Genomic DNA, 14,463 nt, shown 5'->3' on the forward strand with positions numbered 1-14,463 from the left:
CGCCAAACCACTGCGCCACCCAGGGATCCCTGTATCCATGTTTTAAAGGCCAAATCCATTCTAAGATAAATAAAGCTTTATCCCCAGGAAAAAGTGACTTTGAATTCTTTGCAATGCATGGCTTCTGCTTCTGGAACTATTGTTTTTCTTCTCCAGAGGGATAATGTTGTCCCCTTGTCTGAATAAATGAAGCACATATTAAAAACCATGGCAAAGAGGGGGAAAAAAGAAAATCAGAAGGAAACAATTGTTTAAAATAACAACCAGAAGAGAATTCCCCTTGTTCATTCTTGTCCTTGTTCCAGAAAGCGGCTAGTGCAAGCAGAAAGGGCAAAGTGTTCTTGCTCAGTTATGATCAGGACGGAGAGGCTCAGCAGAGTCAGATGCCGGTTATGCTTAGCATCACAAACCTTTCTTTCTTATCTTTTATTGTTTTCAAACTTCACATTCATATTTGGAAGTCCAGAACTGTCTCATCTTGGCTAGAGATGGGAGAGGAACTGTAGATCAATGGTTTTCAAGGGGCAAATTCCTTCTTAAGCAAAATAATCTTATTTGAATCTTCAACATAAAAAGCGGCTTTAAAAGTGGCATTTTGTCTAAATTTATTTTATAAGTTCTAAGTCAGATAAGAAGCACTCAAGGCTTATCAAAAAAAAGGAAATGAAAAAACGGAAAGAAAAAAACTAAAAACCTACAACTCTATGTAATATGATACTGACATAATGAAAGCTATTAAAAGTTTCCTTTTGCAGGACAATGACATTTAATTGAGTGTCATACACATGAGTTGAAAAGGTTTTACACCAATCCATAGGCCTGAATTATGGAAACAAAACAAAAACACTTGACAAAGCTGTAACCTTGCAAAATAATGATACATCTTTAAGAACGTGACTCCAATAAACAAATTAAAATGCCACAAAGAAAAGCTGGGTACTGGATGCTGTGGCAAGCCACCCAGAACCCCCTTCAAGACACATCCATCCCCCCAATGCTGTGAGTGCTATGTTCTCCTCCACTTAACCCTCAACCCCTCCACACGCCCCTACCTCCCCATCCCCAGGGTAGCTCACATCCAATGACTGGTGGGTGAGGAGGCATAAAGCCCAGGCCCCCTTGCCCCAAGGAGAACCAGGAAGGGCCAGCCCAGCTGCTGAGCTCCCTTGATTCCGCCGAGGCCTGGGTTAGTACCACATCACAGCTCAGCTCCTCCCCCTGCTGAATCCCGCTGCCTTCCCCAGCAAGAGCATTCCACCATGAACTTCTGCACATAAACAGCTGTTTTAGGGTCTCAGGCGAAAGCGCAACCAATGTCCATAGAGCCTCCACGGGGATCCAATAAGCACTCCCACTTTGCTCTATTTACTTTAACTGTCTCTCCACATATACATATTTATAACATGTACATACATATTTCCCCTAATTTTTATTTTGAAAATTGTCAAGCCAACCGAAAGAATACCACAAACACTCATATACTCTCCCTGGGATTCAACAATTCTTAGCATTTTATCTTTCCATATCTATGTTTTCTTTTGCTATACCCTGTGAAAGGATTATTGAAGACATCATACCCCTTGTCTCCTAAATACTCCTGCGTGCATCTCCCCCCAAAAAAGCACAATCTACACCACCACAATATTATCATCACACCTGAGAAAATCAACAATTCCATTAATCACAGGCTTAAAATATTTTTAATGCTGTTTTTAACGATACCTTAATGGCACATTCGTGAAACCCATGAAGTTTCTTATAATGAAGTTTGAAAAAACACTTTTCTAGAGTAATACCTAGGAAGAACAGGTAGGGAAAAAAACAGATCAGTCTTCAATTTCATCCGTGACACGGTTAGTATAGAAAGGGTGACTAACAAAGCTTGACTCCCACTGCCCCCAACAGACTTAGTGTTCTATAGCCTTGTGTGTCAGATCCATCACACAGTAGAATACCTACCTGCATAACAGGTACGCGCTAAGGTCTATGAATTGGTTAATATCTTTTAATAAGTGACAAGCTGGCAAGTGTGCCTATGTGAACACTTCTGTTCTCAAACCCACAGTCTGTAAATTTGGTAACGGCTTTTTTTATTAGGCTGGTATTCTTAGGCAGATCAAAAGGGTGTTTAAGCAATAATTACCCTAGGAACCCAGTAAGTACAAGTACAGAATACTGCACTACCAGGCACCACAAAAACATATCAAGGTGTTATACTGTCCTTAAATAAACATCAATCATCATTTAAGTAAATCAACAATTAGGTTGAAAACACAAGTGCTAAGAGAGAAAAGTGATATCCACTAAAATGTACATTTTATTTCAGGAACATCACTTCTGAAAAAGTGACTTACTTGGAAACTCACTTAAGTGGTGCCATTAAAAACTTGGAAGTATCAACATTCTTAGGAAATGGAATATATTAGCAATACAATTGTACAAGTGCCTCCTTAGGCTGGGCTTGGATAGTCTGGTTGTCAGAGGTCTCAGTTAGGCAGGGCCCTTATCTGGTCATTTGGGGATAAGGAAAATATATTGGACCATAAGTATGAATATGTATGTTTCTCTCTCTCTCCCTCTCTCTCTCCTCCTCCCTCCCACCCCCCCAACACACACTCCACTCTTCCTGTGTTTGAGAAGGGAAAAAAAAAAAAAAAGAAACCTACCATCGCCTATACCTTGAAGGCTGGTGGCTGGCATTTCCTTTAAACAGACATCTGAAATAGCTTCTGTTTAAAATAACAACAAGGGGGATCCCTGGGTGGCGCAGCGGTTTGGCGCCTGCCTTCGGCCCAGGGCGCGATCCTGGAGACTCGGGATCGAATCCCACGTCGGGCTCCCTGCACGGAGCCTGCTTCTCCCTCTGCCTGTGTCTCTGCCTCTCTCTCTCTCTCTGTGACTATCATGAATAAATAAATAAAATCTTAAAAAAATAAATAAATAAAATAAAATAACAACAAGGATTTCAAAGATTAAAAAGCAAGTATTTCAAGGGTCAGATGATGGGTGGAATGTAAAAAGTTTACTCCACTAAATACAACCCACTATGGTCCAATCCTGCTTCCTAAGCCTGATCTGGATGCCAAAGGCCAGCTAAAGGAGTCACTTGTGGCTCTGCGTAAAGGAAAGCTTGTGTTCTCCTTGTTCATTCCCTTCCCCCCATCCCCCAAATCTCTCTAAATTACAGGGCAAGGGAAAACCAGTCACCCTACACTTGTCAACACAGTGCACTAAGCGAGCCAGTGGCTTTCAAATATTTTTGAATTGTGACCCAAATAAGAAATGCATTTTACATGGCAGTCCAGCAGTTCCTAGACAGTAGGAATACAAAACTAAGACATTTTCCAAAATCATACTGTCCTCTGATGATTTCTATTCTAGTTCTTAGAAATGCTAGTCCCAACTCATTAAACTGATTTTATCACTCACTGACAGGAAATGCCCTGTAGTGTGAAAGATATGCCAGAAGGCCAAGACCAAAACTGTATTTTTGTGCTAGACCGGATTCATAGAAGATCTTTGGCTATGGCTTTATTTCGAGCTTGCTAAAATCCCACAGTTTAACCATACATTCACATTGTAAATAATTCAAACAATAATGCCTCTCCATGCCTATTCCTATTCACTGCCCAGGATAGGCACAGTAAATAACCAGACAAGTATCTTCCATCTTTTGTGATGCATTCACATATGACACATAACCCACCCATGCTTTTTAATAATGTAAATGGAATTGTATAACATTTACTGTTCTGTAACTCACTGAACTTAAGAGATAAGTCTTTTTGAGTCAGGACATGATTTTCAAATCAGTTTATCTAGATTGACTACATTCTTTTTGTCAATAGTACTTTGTTGAGGTATAATTTATACAGTGAATGCACATAACTTAAGTACAGCTTGAGGACTTTTTACATATGTATATCCCCATGTGACCACCATCCAAATCAATATAAACATTTCCATTATCCCAGAAAGGCTCTCTCATGCCCCTTCCAGTCAATACCAACCCCACAGAGGTATCCATTACTCTGCCTTCCAACACTACACATTAGTTTTGCCTGTTAAACTTCATATTCATGGAATCATAGAGTAGCAATTCTTCTGTGTCTGGATTCTTTCATGCAACCTAATATTTGTGAGGTTCATTTCTGTTTTTGCAGGTATTAGTTTTGTGGGGGGGTTTTGTTGTGAAGTGGTATTCCCAATCACAATTTGGGCTGTTTTCAGTTTGGGGCTCTTGTGAATGAAGCTACTATGAACATTCTTTTAGAAATCTTTCTGTGGGCATATGCACTAATTTCTCCTGGGAATATAGTTACAATTTCTAGGTCATAGGTGGTGTGTAGCTTTATTAGAGACTCCAAACATTTTTGCCACAGTGATTATGCCATTTTACATTCCCACCAGCAGTGTAGACCTACCAGTTGTCCAATCCTCATCAGCACTTTGCATTGTCAGTCTTTACAGTCTTAGCCATTCTGGTGGGTGTACGCTGGTACCTTGTTACAATTTTAATTTGCATTTTCCTGACAACCAACGATGTTGAGCACTTTTTCATGTGCCATTCCAATATTTTCTTTTATGAAATACCTATTTGAGTATTTCCCCCAATTTTTTAATTGGGTTGTACATCTTTTTGTGATTGGTTTATAAACATTTTTGAATATATAATGGATACAAGTCCCCTATCAGACCAATGTATAGTGATTATTTTCAGTCTCTCGTTTGCCTTTCATTTTAGTGTCCGCTACATTCTTTGCAATGGATGCTTCTTTTCCCAATATAGTTGTAATTTCTTAATGTTACCAGTTCTCTGTTAATGAATATTTGTACTCATGGGTAAAAATCTGTGCTTCTGTGGAAAACCAGACATTGTTTGGAGTACATCATTCTTGGTTACCTGGTTCTGATTTTCCATTCTGTAAGCTATATATAACTGATAGCAATGGAAAATAAATCTTAGCTATAGACACACAAATAAATTCTACAGTGGAGATTCAATTAATTGCCTTCTCCAACTGTGGGAGAAGCCAGTTTTGCCTTGGTTTGCACTAATCTAATAAAAATGTATTGTTTGGTTATCCTTTGAAATGGTCCTAACATCACTGGTTCCCTAATTAGTAATGAGTTAAATAAAATCTCTAACGTATGTTCATTTTATATCTACATGAGAGCCATAATTTTAGTTTTAAAAGATATTCTTTAAAAAATTGTTTCCAATGTTTTATCCTATTACAGAGAATGCTGCAACCCTCTTGTACATTTATCTGTGTGTAGAAGTCTCTCTCAAAACTAAGAAGTCCTCATGCTCTCATGTTCCAAACTGAACCAACTTTGAGGAGTGGATTTAACAAGTTCAACTCCATGAAGGCATAGAGCATGAATATACAGAACTTAGATTGTTACAGGAGAAAAGGTCAAATTAGGCTCAAGCTAAAGAAATCAAACTAATGATGAAATTTCAGGCAGGTTAAGGCAGAGTGAATGAGGAATGCTTGTTTACTGGGCACCTACCACTCCCAAACCATTGAGTTAGGCACTGCAGACAGGAAGGTCAGGCTAGAGGGGGAGACAAATACTTGAGCAATTGAGTAATGTGAAGACAGACTCTATGTGCTCTAATACTCCAACTGGAGGAAAGGGAATCTAGTCTTATCTCTAGTCCTCAGGTTATGGTTTCTGAAAGCTTTCAGAGTACCTGGAAATGCTTTCATATGTAAACAGTCTTTTACATTTGAAAAAGAAAAAGAAAAAAAATTGTCATTTGAGTTTTATTATTGAAATATAATTGACAATGTTATATTAGTTTCAGGTGTACAACATATTGATTCAACAATTCTATACATTGTCAATGCCCACAATAAATGCAGTTACCATCTGTCACCCATACAATGTTATTATAATACCACTGACTATATTCCATAGGCTATACTTTTCATTCCTATGACATTTATTTTATAACTGGAAGTTTATATCTCTTAACCCCCTTCACCTGTTTTACCTACACACACACACACACACACACACACACACACACACACACTTCCCTTCTAGCTGGTGGTTACCAGTTCTCTGTATTTAAGAGTCTGTTTTTAGTCTGTTTAGTTGTTTGTTAATTCACTTTTTTAGATTCCACATATAAGTGGGATCATATGGTATTTGTCATTGTCTTATTTCACTTAGCATAATACTCTCTAGGTTCATCCATGTTGTCAGAAATAGCAAAATCACATCCATTTTTATAGCTAAGTAACATCCCACTGTATATGTAACACATCTTCATTATCATCAACTGATGGACGCTTGAGTTGCTTCCATGTCTTGAATATTGTAAACAATGCTGTGATAAACATAGGCATGCATGTATCTTTTCAAATTAGTGTTTTAATTTTCTTTGGGTAGATACCCAGTAATGGAATTACTGAATCATATGGTAGTTCTGTTCTTAATTTTTTGAGTCACATCCATACTGTTTTCCACAGTGGTTGCACCAATTTGCATTCCCTTCAAAATGCATGAGTGTTCCTTTTTCTTCACACCCTCATCAGCACTTATTTCTTGTCTTTTTGGTGATAGCCATTCTGACAGGTGTGAGGTGATATCTCATTGTGGTTTGGATTTGCATTTCTCTGATGAGTAGTGATGTTGAGCACCTTTTCCTGTGTTAAGAAATTAAGTCTCAATTATCACTCTTTTCATGTAGGAACATCCATTCTAACAACCCATTGTGATAACAAAGATTTTCAGTTTTATTGCTAAGAACTACCTGAACTAGTCATTAAACTGCTCGTGGGTGGATATGGGAGTGGCACAATGACTTGTGAGTTTCCCCATTTCTACTGGCACCTTTCTCCTGGACAGTGAGAGGATTAAATGCATGAATACATGTTGTACTATATCAGGGGTCGGATAAGAAAGGAGGAATAAAGGGTATTAGAATAGGAATTAGTAGTTTACAGGACTATTAAGCGAGGTAGGAAAGACAGGGTCAAAGAAGGTGTTACCAAAGATCAAGAAAGCAAACACTGTAGACCTCAGCTTGAAGCATCACAGAAAATTCTTGAAAGATTACTGGATAGCTGCTGAAGAGTCTCTGAAAATCCCTTCACATGCAGCAGTGAAGCATGTGATCCTCATCAATTCTTAACTTCTGTAAATCTCACATCCGCCCATGTGTCCTTGTGGCACAAAACAGCTCTCCTTTTCTTCTGCCTTCAAATTTCATGCAAGTTCCTCTCATCAACAACTCTAAACTGGTAACCATATTGAGACAGGGATGATGGGAAATGTGGCTCTCAGCTTCTCTTTTGTAAAGCAGAAATTTAAGAAGTGGGAGGTGATGATGCTGAATTGAGACCTGGCACACAGCCAGAGCTCACTAAATTGTGACCATAATCACCACCGTCCATGAAGCAGCAGGGGCACTGGGCAAGAGCTTAACTTCACAGTGTCTGGAGTACTATTTTTCTCTTATGTTATCTGTCCATTGTTCAGCCTCCCCTTTTCCCTACTTCACTGTGCAGGGACCAAACAACAACTCGATGCTCACAATCCTAAAAGTCAAATGCTGAATAAGTCAGTAGTTTGGAAAAAACATACAAAAAGATTTAAAGGTTTGTGTTAACAACCCTAGTATAAAAGTGAGCCTTGAGGTCTAGTCCTGGCTTTGGTGCTAACAGGTCTAGGACTTGGGGCAAACTGCTGAACCTTCTAGTAACTGTTCTATTGAAAAATTCAAGAGGCTGCGATGCTTTGAGAAAAGCACATCATTCCCAAGAGTGCGTAACCACTGACTCATCAAGGGAACACTAGACAAACCCAAATTGAGGTACATGCTACAAAATGTCTGACTAGTACTCTTCAAAAGTGTCAAGGTCAAGAAGAACAAGGAAAGAGTAAGAACTGCCATAGACTGGAGATTAGGAGATGTGAGAATTAAATGCAATATAGGATCTTAGATTGAATCCTGGAAGTGAGAAAGAGCTTTCTTTAGTGGAAAACCTGACAAACTACAAATAAAGCCTGGAGTTAATAGTATTGTACCACGTTAATTTCTGAATTTTGATAATCGTACCATGATTATGAGAGCTGTTAACATTAGGAGAAGCTGGGTCAAGGGTGCACAGGAACTCTCTGTACTATTTTTACAACTCTTTTATAAGTCCAAAATTCTCCCTCCCAAAATGTTAAAATATAAAACTGCTGCTCAATGTCCACAATAACCAAACTGTGGAAGGAGCTTCAGTGTCCATCAAAAGATGAATGAATAAAGATGATGTGGTCTATGCATACAATGGAATATTCCTCAGCCATTAGAAATGACAAATACCCACCATTTCCTTCCACGTGGATGGACCTGGAGGGTATTATGCTGAGTGAAATAAGTCAGTCGGAAAAGGACAAACATTATATGGTCTCATTCATTTGGGGAATATAGAAATTAGTGAAAGGGAATAAAGGGAAAGGAGAGAGGATGAGTGAAAGTATCAGTGAGGGTGACAAAACATGAGAGACGCCTAACTGGGAAATGAACAAGGGGTAGTGGAAGGGGAGGTGGGCGGAGGGTTGGGGTGACTGGGTGAGGGGCACTCACTGGGGGCACTTGGCGGGATGAGCACTGGGTGTTATGCTAAATGTTGGCAAATTGAACTCCAATAAAAATTTTTTAAAAATAAATGAATAAATAAATAAATAAATAAATAAAACTGTGCTGCTTAAACAGTATCAAATTTTAATTCATTTTCATTGGGCCCTGCAAATTATGTAGCCAGTCCTACATGGAAGTCTACTGGAGAACTGGATAAAATCCTTCCTGTGACAAAAAATAAGGAAGCGGCAGCACAATTAATTGCACGAGCTTGAAGGGAACCTAGAGCACAGATGGGAGCTTCTCCGTCCCAAAGGAGGTTCGGAACCCCTTGTGGATAGGAACAGGACAGGGGTAAGAAAGGCCCTAGGCCAATGATGAGACAAATTGATACCTCAGCCGATGATGGTTAAGAAAAATGACAAGAACTAGGTCCTGCACCCTCTGCTCAGCCTTGGCGCTGTAGAGGACCACCAGAACCGAGACTCCACTCCGGATTAAAGGATGCACCTGGGGGATCCCTGGGTGGCTCAGCGGTTTAGCGCCTGCCTTTGGCCCAGGGCGCGATCCTGGAGTCCTGGGATCGAGTCCCACGTCAGGCTCCCGGCATGGAGCCTGCTTCTCCCTCCTCCTGTGTCTCTGCCCCTCTCTCTCTCTCTGATAAATAAATCCTAAAAAATAAATAAATAAATAAAGGATGCACCTGCCCGCCCATCGCTAGTCCCTGGGCCCTATGGCCATTCGCGTCCTGGGCTCTTCACCTGCATTCTTGGGAACTCAAAAGCCTTGAATGACCAAGGCGCAGTTTCTACTCCCGGCGCCTGAAGGCTCGAAGCACAAATTAAGACTGGCCTCACCAAGGTGGTGACACACAGGTCCCCGATTTCGCTCCCCCTCCCCGGGACCAACGATCCCGGAAGCACCCCCGGCGCCGCACACAGCAAGACAGGGCGCCTCAGAGGTGAGCGCGTGACCAGGGCCAGCACAGCGCCCCAGGGAGAGCCCCCGGGGCCCAGGGAACCCGGGCGACGCGCAGCGCCCCAGCATGTGCGCAGCCCCGCGGGGGCCCCTACTGCGGTGTGAGCCCCGCGGGGGCTGCAGGGGAGCCGGCGTCCGCCTGAGAAGGGCCGGGGCCGCAGCAAGAGGCGCGGGGGCTGCCACGCCGGGCTCGGAGTTTCGCTCACCTGCAGAACCACCGAACCTGGCAGGGTGACGTCCGCCAGCACCGATCGGGACCCGGCCCGCCCGGGCCTCCGCCGGGGGTCACAGTCGCCCCCGCGGCGGGGAGAACGTCCCCGGACCGACCGCCGCGGGAGGAGCCGGCGGGAGCCGCTCGCAGCCTGCGCGTGCGCGTGCGCTGCTCCCCGGCCGCGGAGCTCCGGGTCCCCGCGCCTCTCGCAGCCCGGCCGCTGCCCCCCGCCCCCCAAAGCCTGTGTGAGACCCCGAGACTCCTAAGCTGGGAGATGAACAAGGGGAAGGGCGGCGGGGACGGGGGACGGGCACTGCGGGGGGCACTGGACGGGAGGAGCCCTCCGTGTGATACTAGATGTTGGCAAAGCAAACTCCAATAAAAAAAAAAAAAAATCAATACAAAAATATACAAAAAAAAAAAAAAAGAAAGAAAAGAAAGCCTGTTTGAAAACCTGGGAGCCGGGGCGCCTGGGTGGCTCAGCGTTTGGGCGCCTGCCTTCGGCTCAGGGCGTGATCCCGGGATCCAGGATCGAGTCCCGCACCGGGCACCCCGCGGGGAGCCTGCTTCTCCCTCTGCCTGTGTCTCTGCCTCTCTCTCTCTCTCTGTGTCTCATGAATAAATAAATAAATCTAAAAAAAAATAATAATAAAAGAAAACTTGGGAGCTTCCAGGAGGAGGGGCTCCACGCGTCACACCAAGGCCTGGCAGCTGAAACACAGCCGCCCCCTCCACCGTGGGTCCCAGGCCCACCTAACCCAGAGGTCTAGTGGGAACACCTGGAGGCCCTGTAATCAAAACAAATTAGTTATCGAAAAATAAAGGAGTATTTCTTGCCCAACTAGGTTGGTGTAGACATTTGCACCTGTCACTTGTCAATCTTACGAATTAATCTTACTAAGTGAGATCACCAAATATTCTAGCTCAAAGAGGACGAGCAGGATTTTTAACATGGTGAAAAAAGTCACCGCAAGCTTAACGTATTGCGAATTAAAATAAACTAGGCTGGGGGGGGTCCCTGGGTGGCGCGGCGGTTTGGCGCCTGCCTTTGGCCCAGGGCGCGATCCTGGAGACCCGGGATCGAATCCCACATCAGCTCCCTGCATGGAGCCCGCTTGTGTCTCTGCCTCTCTCCCTCTCTCTCTGTGACTATCATGAATAAATAAATTAAAAAAAAACAATTAAAAAAATAAACTAGGCTGGGAGGAGGTGGCCAGGTAAATTTTTTAAAAGTAAGTTAGGGTAAAGTTAGCAGTCAGCGTGAATGTGGTTAGATCACCACTGTTGCAGAATGCTGCAGAGATAGTCCTCTACTAGATGCAGAAATGGTCTCTAAAGAAAACTGAAAAACAGGGCTGACTAGCTAAGCCTTGCTGGCCAAAATAAAAATGTTACCATATATTTAAATAAATATTAAAGTCTAAAATGACATTATGCTTTAATAACACCAATATTTTACCCAGGAAGGGTAAAACAAGTTTACAAAGTTTCCAATATCCTTCTAACTATACCCACAATAGTAAATTACTGTCGCTGGGTACAACTATTCTATTTTGCTTATTAAGCAAGAAAGCAAACATTCTAAGTGTGCCACATTTATGGAACTGAATGAAAAAATATGTTAATTTTTTTTTTTACAAAACACTGTGGATTGCATTACTAAAAGTCCTGTAAAATTATTCTATTGAAAAAACAACTTAAGCATCTGTATTAATATTTTAAGGGACGCCTGGGTGGCTCAGTGGTTGAGCATCTGCCTGCCTTTGGCTCAGGTCCTGATTCCGGGATCTGGGATCAAGTCCCACATCAGGACCCTTGCAAGGAGCCGGCTTCTCCCTCTGCCTATGTCTCTGCCTCTCTCTGTGTGTCTCTCATGAATAAATAAATAAGATCTTTAAAAAAAAAGAGTATTTTAAATGTTTATTCATTGTATTTATTTGTAAAACAAGGCAACATATAAAAGAAACTTATCAAAAACAAGTCTTATGAACACAGATTTAAAATCTTTAACATTGGATTAATACAATAATGGAATGACCCTGTGAAATGCTGAAGGCAGAAGAGACCTAATTTATTTATTTTTTTAGAAGAGACCTAATTTAGTTTAAAATATGAAGTTCCTTTTGAAATTTATTTTGCTCAGTGTGATTGTAAAGCTGTGTGTAAGAAAAATACTAAAGTTGTGTACATATTATTATGATTCAGACCATGGGAATGATTTTAAGCACTTTCTTAAAATAATGGTTATTATAAACTGTGCTAGCCAATACAAGCAGCCACTATCCACATGTGGCTACTTAAATTTAATTTTTAATTAGCTAAAATGATGTAAAATTTAAAATTTAGTTCCTGTAATTAGCCACATCACAAGTGCTTAAGAGTCACATGTGGCTAGTGACTACCACGCTGGACAACATAGAATTTTAGAACATTACCAACATAATGGTACTGGTCTAATATATAAGAAGCCATCATAATAAAGTTAACCGTGTAAATCTTGAAAAATTTTTGTAAATACAAAGTTTTCGTTTCTGTAATTTTGCTTCTAATCCAGGGAATATTTCAGCACAAAATACAAATCAATCAAATTTGAAATCTGCATATATCGTTTGAAATTTAATCTGGCCTAGAATATAATTTTACTTTTCCACATTATCTATGTTACCAGAAGTTTATAAATTCTTAGATGAATTAATCTGAATAACTCTGGTCATAATTCTTTTGTTCTCTAGGGAAGATTTTTTGGCTTGAATTATTTACTTTTTAAGGTGACATAGGCATAGCCTAAACATATAAAGGTATGCATAGATATATTATGATTTTATTAACCTAAAGGCAACTAACAGCAAATTATTTATTTGGAGAACAGAGTCATAAAATTCTTTCTAAAATGAATTATACCATATTTCACTTAAAATACTCTAAAAGTTGAATATAAGTTTCAAGATATATCATTTGAAAAATATATCTGATCTACAAACTGACCATATAAAACCATTCTAAACTACAAGTCACAAAAATAACAAGACTTGTCAACTTTCACACACAAATTATATTGACTGACCTACTTATTACTTTCTATTGAATTTCTTCTTTGCCTTATCAAAATACCAAAGCTAATTAATGTCAACTATCTAAGAAAATCTATGGGTCATAAGCAAATGGCTACAACTAAAGACTGAACTCTCACAAGGAAAAAATGTGTGTTTTGAACAATAACTAAGAATGTAATAAAGGGAATGTTCCATAGGTTGAAAGCTGAAAGATGGCATTATAACCAACAAAATGTTTCTCTTTTTTTGAAAAAATGTTTCCTTAACACAAATGATCAATGAAATTATATAGTATTTTCTATGGCTAAAACATTCAAGAACTTTAAAGTTCTTACGTTAAATATAAAACCCTACTCGTGGGCAAAATGGAATTATTTTTTCATTTGCCAATATTCTTGCCAATATCTTTCAAGATCACTTTTTTCTAATTGTATTTCTGATCAATTTTTTTTCATTTAAACATTATACGATTTAAATTTGTATGCATTTCGACTAGTAGAATCAATCAGGAAAAAAAACAGTAAACATATTAAACCTTTACCCAGACATTTCAGAAATAAGAAAAAACATTAACATCTGAATCTGGGCAGATTATTTTTATTCAGAGAGATACATTCTTAAATTTGAATTACTTCAATGGAACAAAAAGCCTCCTGACGTGATTTTCTATGTTGACTCTTAGAAAACTGCTGTGATAAAATATTATCAGGAAGTCATTAAAAAGATGCTGTTTTTATCAGGAGTAAATAAAAAAAAAAACATAGGTCTCACCCTGGAAAGCTTGCATCAAACAATAGGATGTCAATCCTATGAATCCCTTACTGATGGATATATAAGAAAGCCAACATGGGCGTTTGGGTTATGTGTAAACCATACCTCCCTTCTGAATCAGTGGGGCTTAGATCTTAGATCTGCAGTGACAATTCACTTGACAAATATTGAATGTCTCCTATCTCCAAATTCCTACACTTGGCATTATGGTTTTCCTATCCAACCAACTATGTCTACCTATATCTGTGTCACTGGTGCTCAGATTCCATCTGTCATTAGGAGCTAAATGTGCTATTAAAATTAAATGTGCTCTACATTAAAATAGCAATGCAAACAACCTTTAGGAATTAACTACCATTCCTTTAATCAGAGGTTCTTATGGGAGTACTGCCCATCACTTTGTTCATTGGATGAAAAGTTACACATCTTCCTAATGCAATTGTGTGCTCTGTGGGCAGAAAAAGAACATTGGCTATTTCTTGAGTCGCGAACACAGAAGTACACTGCCCACTGCTGCTACAAACTAATTGTGGAATGACAATTTGAAAAACATACAGGATGAGACAACAGTAAAAAAAAGTACTTGAATGAGGGCCTGTTGCCGGAAGCTTCTATGCTTTGTTTAAGGACTTCTTGAGGTCATATCTTAGACTACGGATAGAGCCATTGATAGCTGTCACACACAACTTCCAGTCATGTCCAGCTTCTGACAGGCTGCAATTTGGGAAGATGTCTTGGAGAAACTCTGGTGGTAAAATCCAAAAACATAAGTTACTTAGAAGTCACTTCTCAGAGAAATGAATTTATTCAACCTCAGTACCATTGCTGTGTCTATGAAAGGGTCATTAAAACTTTAATTA

General features: G+C 40.2%; 2 protein-coding genes across 8 annotated transcripts in view; both read right to left on the minus strand.

Annotated features, from left to right (window-relative positions):
- RAI2 (retinoic acid induced 2) overlaps window positions 1-9,924 on the minus strand; it is a 388,924-nt gene extending 379,000 nt beyond the window's left edge. For 5 of the 7 annotated variants that reach the window (XM_038586942.1, XM_038586940.1, XM_038586939.1 and 2 more), the window contains exons 1-2: window positions 2,667-2,849; window positions 1,723-1,796 (exon numbers count right to left, since the gene is read on the minus strand). The gene's annotated coding sequence lies outside the window, so the exon portion shown is untranslated. Of the gene's footprint in view, window positions 1-1,722; window positions 1,797-2,666; window positions 2,850-9,774 lie in introns of those variants that run through there. The other 2 variants (XM_038586945.1, XM_038586944.1) reach the window with 1 other exon arrangement.
- Window positions 9,925-13,413: 3,489 nt separating this feature from the next.
- BEND2 (BEN domain containing 2) overlaps window positions 13,414-14,463 on the minus strand; it is a 60,651-nt gene continuing 59,601 nt past the window's right edge. Inside the window, exon 18 of the mRNA XM_038586951.1 lies at window positions 13,414-14,348. Within this exon, the coding sequence (XP_038442879.1) occupies window positions 14,215-14,348 (134 nt within the window). The 3' untranslated portion in view covers window positions 13,414-14,214. The remainder of the gene's footprint in view (window positions 14,349-14,463) is intronic.

This window comes from Canis lupus, chromosome X (genome assembly GCF_011100685.1).
Source record: "Canis lupus familiaris isolate Mischka breed German Shepherd chromosome X, alternate assembly UU_Cfam_GSD_1.0, whole genome shotgun sequence".
Lineage (NCBI taxonomy): Eukaryota > Metazoa > Chordata > Mammalia > Carnivora > Canidae > Canis > Canis lupus.